The following is a 10,453-nucleotide window of genomic DNA, read 5'->3' on the forward strand; positions in this document are numbered from 1 at the left end:
ACCAACTGCTGTCACTTCTCGCATTCAAACTGTTATTCAAGCTGACAACTAAGTTGCATGAACAATTAACAATAAGACACCAATTAACAATAATGAGTCAGAATTCTAGTTTCGTTTGAATTCTGTGATACTCTGTTGTTATTCCAACAAGCCACATATTGGTCACTATTCTGCTCCCAGAATCCAAACGCAATCAATTAACTGATATACAAAGTGAACAAACGTCTATGTTAGTCGTTATAATGTAGCTTAATAAGTTTAAACAAATAGGTAATGTAGAAAAAAAGGCTTATAGTTATTATTATTATTTTCTGATATTTCACCTCAGGGTATGGTTGAGCATGTTTTGACTGCATTAATTGGCACTTGTATCAAGAGTGATTTGTAAATAGTGTGAAGAGCCCATAGTGCATGCAAACCTAAACTTCTGAGTCTACACACCTTTTTCTGAAAATCTTGTCTTTAACTAAGCCAAATTACCCCACTGCCTAAACTCCACATTTGTTAGCGCTCACTGATAACATTTTGAAATGTGGCCCACAAACCACCCAACTGATAATACAACAACCAAAATAGCTCAATAACAAAGTATTGCTAGGAAAAGACATTTTGTAGCATGAAGTAGCCTATGATGTGCCAAAAACAAGCTCAACCAGCACAGGTATTTAGTTTATGTAAAACTATGTTAGACTTTTAAGAACCTATGTTATTGAGTGGCCCCTTATTTAAGTTGAGAATGAATGGAAATTGGAATTAACTGAAAGTTTACTTTGCCTCTTCTCAGTCACCTAGATGATAAACTGCCTTCATGCAATTCATCACAAACTGTCCTGATTTGAACTCCTGCACCTGTTTGACCCCAAACACTTTATGTGCTGTTTGGATGTGCAGACATATCCACAACACATGCACACACAGACAAGGCACAGCAGACTAGGGTAATGCCTCAGTACTCTTGTGTTTTTTAACTAGGTCTGATGTGCTGCAGTGTTTGCGAAAGGCACAGACTTAGAACCTCTCTACATCTCTAATAGCCTTCTTCCAGCCTAGATGCCTCTGAGTGAAAACACACAGAGCTTAAAAAGGAGTGAAATGACTAAGCTTCCAGCATCTATGGGTTTTAGTTGCTTTAGTGATGTTCTGAATGAAGGTCAACACTGCCCACTACAGGCCGCTTCAGGGATCACAAACTTCCTCGCCAGGAACACTTAAATATACACAAGGAACCATAAATTAGCTTATTGATGTGTTAAGAGGTTAATTTTTATAATTTCAAATGACAGGAAAGAAAACAAGAGATCTTAAATAATATTATAGCCAACAACTTTGGCTGGCTGTGCACATTAATTCAATCAATGATATTATTAAATCTCATAGAGACAAATAAGGCTACTATAGTGGCCACATGAGAATCCCCTCCAAACACACTGAAATAAGAGTTATACATTCATTCCTTACATGCATTACATTACATTAAATAAAAACAGCTAGCCAGCTAGCACACCTATGGAGAACTACATTTTTGGACTATCTGTGAGGGAGTGAAACTCATTAACTGTTACCAGGACTATTACTTCTTATGTACATGGTTGTTGTGATTTTCAATGTCATGCTCATGGTAACCTCATGTTTTGAATAAATGACAGCAGTTCAAAAGTTCAGCTGGTCCTGGTGAGTCTAACAGCCCAGAATTGAGTCATCCCATAGCTTCTCCTCTTCCGTCCTAGTGTCTACTTTCTCTTTCATTTTCTTCTTCTCTTTCCGGTTTTTAGGTTTCAATGGTTCATCCTGTCCTCCATCTTGAATATGCACTTCAGTCTCCTCTCTATTGTCCATCATGTCTTCTGGCTTTAAACTGTCTGTCACCCTTTCCCCTCCTTCCTCCTCAAAGTTCTCCTCTCTGGATTTTTTTTCTTTCCTTCGATGCTTGCCGTGACTTTGCTGCTTTTTTCTCCTGCTCTCTTGTTCGGATTCTCCAGATTCCTCTCTTTTCCTCTCCACTGATTCATTATCTCTTTGCCTCCTCTGCTGTTTTCTTCTCCTCTCCTCCTTGTCTAAGCCCTCATTTCTTACCCTCTGGCCTCTCTCCTTTTTGGATCTTCTAATCTTCCTCCTTTTTCTGCGCCTGTATTCACCGTCACCACTGTCACTTGTGCTGCTGCTATAGGAGGAGGAATATGAGGAGGAGTAAGATGATGAGGTAGTAAATGATGAGGAGCTTGACTGCTTTCTGCACCTCCTTCTCTTTAAGTTCTGAGTAGTAAACTGTAGAGAACCTGAGCCAGGGAGGACTGGAGGTGGGTAGCTGTAGTCCCAGCCATGAGGAGGCCAGCATGGGCCCTGATATGGAGGATGCATCCCTCCAGATAGGTCATTAACCCAACCAGGGTGGGACTGATGACGAGGATTAGAGGTGGGAGGGAAATTGGCTATAGGTTTGTTAAGTTCTATGATATCCTCCCTGTTTAACAGTTCCTGTTTTTCCTCTTCCTGACCCTCCTTTTGTGTCTCGTCCTGTGGGAGAACTTGACTTGTCTTGGGAGTGATTCCACGAGCTTTCTGAACCTGAATGTAATCTGCCAGTTCATCTGCAAATGTGCTGTAGACTTTTTGTTGGGATTTGCACAGGTCAGTGACTTTCTTCTCCCTGGTCAAGAACATGTGAACAGAAAATAAGTTGCTATTCAATCAGGTAACAAATGATGATGTCACACTGAAGCCCCATTCCATGGTTTTTTGACCTCAAGTGAGTAGAAAAACAAGCTCACAGAAAATTTGTATCATAATCAGCTTATCTAGTGCCCAGGGTTAGCTCAATATGCTACACCACTCCCTACTTGCATGCCTATGAAACACAGAGCAATACGACTATTCACTTCACTCATATGAATGCACACATTACCCACCTCAATGGTGTATATATAAGACAGGGCTTAAAACCAAAGGATGAGCTAAAGGCAAGTAACAGCAGAGGTTAAAAGTCATATGACCCGGATGGGAGCGTTAGTATCAATAAATAACTTAATGGAGATTTAATGTTGCCAAAGTTCCACAAAGGACAAACTGCAGCGCAGAGATGAAATTTTAAGTGCAGTACAGGTTATGATACAATGAGAGCAGATGTATTTTTGTCAGAATATTCTTGGCCTTACCTAATCTGGTGCTTGTTTCCCTGCATATGGGCCTTGTACATCTCCACAGAGTTAAACTGCACACTACACGTCTGACATGTCAGGGAGGTGGCTGTAGACAACACAGAGCAGCAGAATTGATTAAATAACTCATAATGACTCATATCACTTCCATTTTCTTACTTTTCTATGATTATAGTTAGTTTCTAGTGACTTCCTAGATCACACCACAAAAATGTTAATGTCACATGTGCATATTTCTAAATATGGACTCACTTTTCCCTTGAAGTGTTTCCTGTGAATCAAGAGGTTAGGTGTGGGGGTGGGAGATTTCCCCCAAGCTCTCCTAAGCTCTAGCTTCCATCCCTGATTCAGAAGTCTTAAAATGTACATTTAAAATACACAACGTGCAACTGATTCTGTTTTGATTCCTGCAGGGTTTGTCACCCTTTGTATTATCCTGCTTTGCTGAGAGGCAGGATGCTGCGTTACCTTGCTGGACGTCATGTCTGAGCTCCTTGATCAGCTCCTGTCTGGCCTGATTCCTCTGGTGTTTGCGTCCACTGTAGTGCTGCCAAGCCATCTGAGGGTTGTTGAAGGAAGCAGCACACAGAGCACAACACTTGTTAGGGTCCTTCAGATCAACTTCTGTGCTGGGAGTAGCTGTGGTGGCTGCTTCCTCCTCAACATGTGTCATGCCACCCTCTGGGGTTGACTCCTGGTCAGCATGATCGGGATCCTGAGTCGGACCCGGTAAAGTGTGCACCTCTGTGTACCTGTCTATAACAGCAAAGAGAAGTTACCAGTTTAAGTTCATTTGTGTTTGATCTATTGAACTCAAGCAGGACCTGTTGATTAATACTGTCAAAAAATTTGATCTGTAAATATTAAAATTCAGATCACTACAGTACTTTCTCATCACACAACTTACCCTTGCCAGGAGGCTGGAGACCTTGTTTACGAAGATTTTTTGTGTGGACTTTGCCTTGATAGTGTGATTTTGCCACCACATGGGAGCTAAACACCATGTTACATAGCTCGCAGAAGTGGTGCTTGTCAGCAGTCTTGGTCACCTACAAACAAAATAGGCATGAGACCTCCTGGTCAGATACACTATATGCTGCTCAACACAAAAAGTAAAACAAAATGAACTGAATAGTAAATAAGACAGATGTCTTCACAGTCCCAGTGCACCACATTAAATTTGACAATACTCTCCACTGGTACTTATAGCTACCTCAAAATGTTTGTGATGGCAATTGCTTTTGAGATTTGGTGCCACCATACCTCCAATACACTCCTAGTTCTTCTCTGTGTCTCATATTCAGACATTAAAGCCAGGACCCTGAGAATTCTTACCACTGGATATTTGCAGCATTATAACTTAAGTTCATTCTTCTATGACATGCATTGTTCAGTGTTACAGATAAAGAGTGTGTGTGATTGTGTAAAAAGAAAACTCTCTAAATAAGACCTAACCTGTGGTCCTGTAGAGCATTTTTTCATCTCAGCTCTCTTGGCTTGCAAGTACACCTTGAGCTTCTGAGCATGTTGGTTGGAGATAAGGGAGACATTATTATGAAGACTTCACCTTTGTTAGGTCATTAAAACTGTGTCACAGTTCCATGATCAGTGTCTGGAAGCAGCACACACCTCATAGTGGGACAGTCGCTGAGATTCAAACAGCAGCACAGCCTCACACACGTAGCAGTAGTCATCAGTGAGGAGACGCTTCAGTAACTTCTCTTCAGTCATGGATCCTGTGTGGCAGAATATACTGTCACTGTTGCAGTTCAGCCACAGTGAATCAAGCGGAAGATTATTTAAGCATGTTGAACAAACAAGTGGCTATTATAACCCCAAGTAAGAAAAAGTTGGGACGGTATGTAAAATCAAAATTAAAACTGAAAACAGTGATGTGTAAATCATCTGTGTCCTGTATTACACTGAAAACAACACATTATTTGATGTAATACCTCATCAGTTTTATTCTTTGTTCAAAATAAACACTCATTGCAATTCTGATGTCTGCAACGCATTCTGAAAAAGTTTCTTCCTCAAAACACGCTGTCATAGAAACTTATTGTACCTAAGAAAACACAGTAGCACCTTAAATTTCTAAATGTTTCTGAACATCCACTTTACACCAAATCTGAAGCAAAATGCTATCCCGTGCAGAACAATTTAGCACATAGGATCCTCAGAGAGCAGTAAACTACAGGTCCATTCATTTTTAGATTTTGTAACCTGCCTTAATACCATAAAAATTGCTACCTGCATCATTCCCACTGCACATCAACCTCTTATAGTGCTTTGCAGCACACAGACAGATACATGTTGCACACAGTGCTTTGCTACCCTTTGTGAAACCTGAAATTTCATGCTTGACTGCATTCAGGCTTGATGCATGTTTATGCTTCATGTCACCTTAGAAGAGAGGAAAAAGATCAGCCACTTTGCCTTGATTACTTATTATCACAGTGATTGTGGGTCCACAGAATAAACCATACAATAAATATGATAAAACACAAAACAATACATATAAATAATACAAAAATATAAAATAAATACAAAGAGAATAAGTAATAATATAAAATTGTGCTTTTGCTAGCTTCTACTGAAAATTATGTGCTGCCTTGCAACTCATTTAAATTAACTAGCACTAAAGTATACTAACAAAAAATGTGCTTTAGAAATTATTTGCCTTCACATCAATACTGCCTCTTAAAATATAATGTACACTCAAATTACACAATGTGCAACTGATTCTGTTTTGATTCCTGCAGGGTTTGTCACCCTTTGTATTATCCTGCTTTGCTGAGAGGCAGGATGCTGCGTTACCTTGCTGGACGTCATGTCTGAGCTCCTTGATCAGCTCCTGTCTGGCCTGATTCCTCTGGTGTTTGCGTCCACTGTAGTGCTGCCAAGCCATCTGAGGGTTGTTGAAGGAAGCAGCACACAGAGCACAACACTTGTTAGGGTCCTTCAGATCAACTTCTGTGCTGGGAGTAGCTGTGGTGGCTGCTTCCTCCTCAACATGTGTCATGCCACCCTCTGGGGTTGACTCCTGGTCAGCATGATCGGGATCCTGAGTCGGACCCGGTAAAGTGTACACCTCTGTGTACCTGTCTATAACAGCAAAGAGAAGTTACCAGTTTAAGTTCATTTGTGTTTGATCTATTGAACTCAAGCAGGACCTGTTGATTAATATTGTCCAAAAAATTTGATCAGTAAATATTAAAATTAAGATCACTACAGTACTTTCTCATCACATAATCTACCCTTGCCAGGAGGCTGGAGACCTTGTTTACGAAGATTTTTTGTATGGACTTTGCCTTGATAGTGTGATTTTGTCACCATGTGCGAGCTAAACACCATGTTACATAGCTCGCAGAAAAATATCATACTCATGCATGAAACTCTCTAAAACTGTCAAGTCTTACAAAAGTACATTTTTTAATAATCCTTAAACAAAACTGACATAACAGACATCAATATGACAGCCTAGCACAAAGGAATTTAAAATGCTATTCAACATAATTTCTTGTAAATGCAAGTAAAAGTAATCCATTTTAGTCAGTATTATTAATGTTATTAATTGGTTCCACCAATAAACCAAACAAATTCTAAATTTAAAGTAGATTCTTGTTGCATGATGATGCTCAGTTCATCCAGTTACAAAGAACAATCAACGACTATTTTTGACTACTGACAACATCCACTGACTATTTTTCAGCACACTTTATCTACAGTGCTTCTGAATGCAAATATAAGCACTGAAAGGTGAAAACCACATTGCAGAACCAAAGTTAAGCCTAATACTTGACTTTTTTTCTTTTTTTTTGCAATTAATATTTAGTGGATTGTTTTCCATAGGAAAAGCTTAGTGGATATGTTACCTAAGCTGGTGGAGAAAGTACATATTTGGTTTTCCAAACAAAAAAGTATTTATTATCCGGTGCAGGCTGAGATTTAGCATTAAAAAACAAACCCTCTTGAAATAATAATGTAGATAAGTACTATTCATATTACTTAAATATTTATGTAAAGATTCTGTCATGATTCAAACTGATGGCAAAGTTCTGTGGACAGTGTTTCATTTCTATTCTAGCAATTCTATTAAAAAGATATCAATAAATTGGAACTGACAGATTAATATGAAAATCAATTTCTTTACACCTTTGTTTACAATAACAAATACATCTACATATTTTAACAATGACAGCATTTGGTGCATATGGTATTCTGTCTTCTGCTCATAGGACATGACTCATACACATCCTTTTATGACATGACTGAGACAGAAAATTTCAAATTCAAGCTGAAACGAACAGTCAGTTAATCAGTTAGTCAACAAAGTGGCATTTTCTAAAAACCTTAACATCTTTATTAACTTATAACTTAAAAAATGTGATTACAAATTTGTGCTTGCTTTTCTTCAATAGTGTAATTTCATATTTGAATCTATCATGATCAATTTATATCATTCTTGACATGTTCTGATTAAATCAAACTAGAATAAAAAATAAAAGAAGCCTAATACCTACTGAAAGGCACCGGCACTAGGAACTATGAAATACTGTCCCATTACAGCTTGCAGTAGGTGCTGAAAGATTTTTAACTTAGCAGTCTTTCCGATATAAAGCAATAATACAATTACACACTAATTAACATAGCTCAGAATAAACTACAAATACACAACTTGATATATCCTCCCAGAAAAACCCATGTCTGGTGATACATGTCAAATTAAGTACTTACCAAATGATAATCACAGTAGCAGCTAACAGAGTATCTCAGAGTATGTGTACAATGTTTGAAAAGGAAAAAGTATAAGAACATATTTTGTATTCTACTGGTGAGCGAGGTCACCACGGGAGCGCCAGATGCTCTTTTTTAAATGTTGGTCTGAACACTTTAGCTAATGAAGTCTGAGATGCTTCAAACTAAGAATACTATATCTTTCATCCTAACCGTATTTCAGCCTAAATTTTGCCACAAGTTCATTGCATTGCAGGTGCAATGCTATGACTAATTCAGTATTAACAAAGTTACCATCTATTAATAGAGTGAGGATGAAACTTAAGTCAACGACTAAATGTTAGGAAGATATTTGGTGGCCTCCGCTACCATATGTTTGCTGCCCGACCAGTAAACCCACTGGTACGTGGCTAATTTAAATGTACAAACTGTTGGGCTGGGAAACTGTTTGCAGACACTAGCTCGCAAGATATTTAGCAAATGGCCAACCACTTCCGGACCTGGGAAAACGTCAAACCTCTGAACTTTGTATTTTTTTTTCACAATGACACTGGTCTAAACATCAAAAGGGTCTTTTGGTGGGCAACACATTTTACGAGTCCTGTGCCCACGGACCAGTATAAAACAATGACCAACTCCTAACGTTAGACTGTGAACGTTAGCCTATTCAGCTAAGAAGCTAGTTAGCTCACCCGATTGTTGAGCTGGCTAGCTAGTTAGCTAAAAGGCTAACATTAGCTCGGCAGGTAGTTCGCCATAAAGCTGCACTTTTAGTTCTAGACAAAACTCACCTTCAACCTGGGCACTATCTATTTTAGTGTTTATTACTGTGACAGAAGCCGCGTTAGGGGAACTGGTAGTGTTATTTTGAGAGTCTGACTCCGCAGGCAGCGGAGAACAGACACTTATTTCGTCCATCTTTTTCTCTAGCTGAATAGTGCATGCGCAGTGACATCATAGTAGTCAATTTATGACGTTATTTCATTTGTTTTGATAATCCCCGGAAAAATACAATATTAATTCATAATAATAGTGATTCTCCTAAATCACACTTACTGGACAGCTATGTGAATTTAAGTCATTTTATGTATCTTTGTGTTTGTTTTTTTGTGGTCATTTCTCACCACTATGGTTAGTTTGAATCTTTGTGAACATTATGACTCACTCTATTCCTTGCCACTTTGTGGTTGTTTTGAATCTCGTTGTGGTAGTTTTGTAACCTTGGGCTCATGTGCCTGACTACTTGGGACTTTGAACCTTTTTTTTTTTTACTTATTTGCTATTCACATCATATGCCATGGACAATTTTGGACACCAAAAATGAAAAAAGTTAATATCAAAATAGATACTTTATTATGAGATATTGTAACTTCAATATTTCTGCGCCACAAAGAGAAACCATGGAAAACAGTTTTACTGAACAAATGCACAAGATCAGAGGATCGGCATGAAGTTGATTCATGCCATGATAAAGAGGGTCACTAGGAAGAAAAGCAGTGTAGGGTGGAAAGCTGTCACTTCCTCTTCTGGAGCTCTCTGGCTAATACATTCAACTGTGAAAAGAATTATTTGGGTTAAGACACAGTGAAGAGAATTAAAGGTACATTTATAGTACAGCCTTTTGTTATTATGTGCAGATGGTCTATACAGAGCATTGTGCCATCTGGAAGGCATCCAGATGACACAATGGATGTTTGTGTGCAAACACAGAAAAGAAAATACACAGTATATTCACTAGAAATTTCATATAGAATATACACTGACCATCCACTTTAATAGGCACACGTACAATTATGTGCACGCCAATGCAACAATTCCACCTTAACATCTGTGTTTATGAAGTTTAAAGTGTTTCAGTTTTTGGTGAAAGCGGTGTTGTACTAGACTACATTATATTCAGAGGTGTCTCTATATTTTTGTCCTCCATCGCCACATACATGAGAGGGTCAGAATATGAAGAACACCTCTGTAAATGTATAAATATAAATACGATCAACATTTATGACAATTTCACCAAAAACTGAAATATTTTCATTAAACACAGATTTTAAGGTAGAAGTGTTGCATTGAAGTGCTTACAATTGTACAGGTGTACCTAATAAAGTGGCTGTTCAATGTATTAGATTTTGGACTACCTTGTTCCAAAACTGTGTATTAATAGGAATGCTGAGTTATAGTGTTTCAATCATGCAATATTCAAAGAAATTATATTGATATTTTGCTGAATGAGGCTCTAACTACTGATTATTTAATGATGTCACAACTGGTTATGTTCAATAAATTACAGTGATTAGAGCAGAACCTTTAAAAAAGCACTAGATGAGTGCTGTTAGTTTCTGTTTTCTCTTAGTTTACTTACAAGAATGCTTCTGAGTATGCTCCTCCTCTGGGGTCTCAGGTAGCTGCATTCCCCTGCCTCACACAGATTAATCTCCCCTGAAATCTGAGTGAGACAAGGTGGGGATATGAGAAAGGAAAAGTAAAAATACTTAGTGAATGAGACAATTTTGCACACTAGCATCTACAGAAATACTGATCCCGACCTCTGATGTGGGGAAAGA

The 10,453-nt window shown here is 38.4% G+C and overlaps 2 protein-coding genes across 2 annotated transcripts in view; both read right to left on the bottom strand.

Moving 5' to 3' along the window:
• Nucleotides 1-1,095: 1,095 nt before the first annotated feature.
• Nucleotides 1,096-6,524, bottom strand: zmat1 (zinc finger matrin-type 1). Its single transcript, XM_020593251.1, has 8 exons — nucleotides 6,413-6,524; nucleotides 5,973-6,260; nucleotides 4,783-4,891; nucleotides 4,611-4,716; nucleotides 4,063-4,204; nucleotides 3,624-3,911; nucleotides 3,153-3,243; nucleotides 1,096-2,647 (listed from the first exon to the last, which is right to left on the bottom strand). The coding sequence occupies exons 1-8, from the start codon at nucleotides 6,507-6,509 to the stop codon at nucleotides 1,678-1,680; spliced, it is 2,091 nt and encodes a 696-aa protein (XP_020448907.1). The 5' UTR covers nucleotides 6,510-6,524; the 3' UTR covers nucleotides 1,096-1,677.
• Nucleotides 6,525-9,222: 2,698 nt separating this feature from the next.
• The window catches only part of gnrh2 (gonadotropin-releasing hormone 2), a gene marked incomplete in the record, with an annotated part of 2,013 nt that continues 782 nt past the window's right edge, over nucleotides 9,223-10,453 (bottom strand). Inside the window, 3 exon segments of the mRNA XM_020592994.1 lie at nucleotides 9,223-9,445; nucleotides 10,252-10,335; nucleotides 10,436-10,453. Of these exon segments, the coding sequence (XP_020448650.1) occupies nucleotides 9,407-9,445; nucleotides 10,252-10,335; nucleotides 10,436-10,453 (141 nt within the window).

The sequence above is a fragment of the Monopterus albus genome, unplaced genomic scaffold (genome assembly GCF_001952655.1).
Source record: "Monopterus albus unplaced genomic scaffold, M_albus_1.0 scaffold18.1, whole genome shotgun sequence".
In the NCBI taxonomy this organism is placed as follows: Eukaryota; Metazoa; Chordata; class Actinopteri; order Synbranchiformes; family Synbranchidae; genus Monopterus; species Monopterus albus.

What these genes read in the sequence shown, in the direction of transcription:
- zmat1 (XM_020593251.1), bottom strand. Translation starts at nt 6,509, where the DNA reads ATGGTGTTTAGCTCGCACATGGTGACAAAATCACACTATCAAGGCAAA. An exon ending in TCTCCAGCCTCCTGGCAAGG is followed by an intron (nt 3,912 to 4,062) that starts GTAAGTTGTGTG and finishes TTGCTGTTATAG; the next exon opens with ACAGGTACACAGAGGTGCAC. An exon ending in GGAAACAAGCACCAGATTAG is followed by an intron (nt 2,648 to 3,152) that starts GTAAGGCCAAGA and finishes GTTCTTGACCAG; the next exon opens with GGAGAAGAAAGTCACTGACC.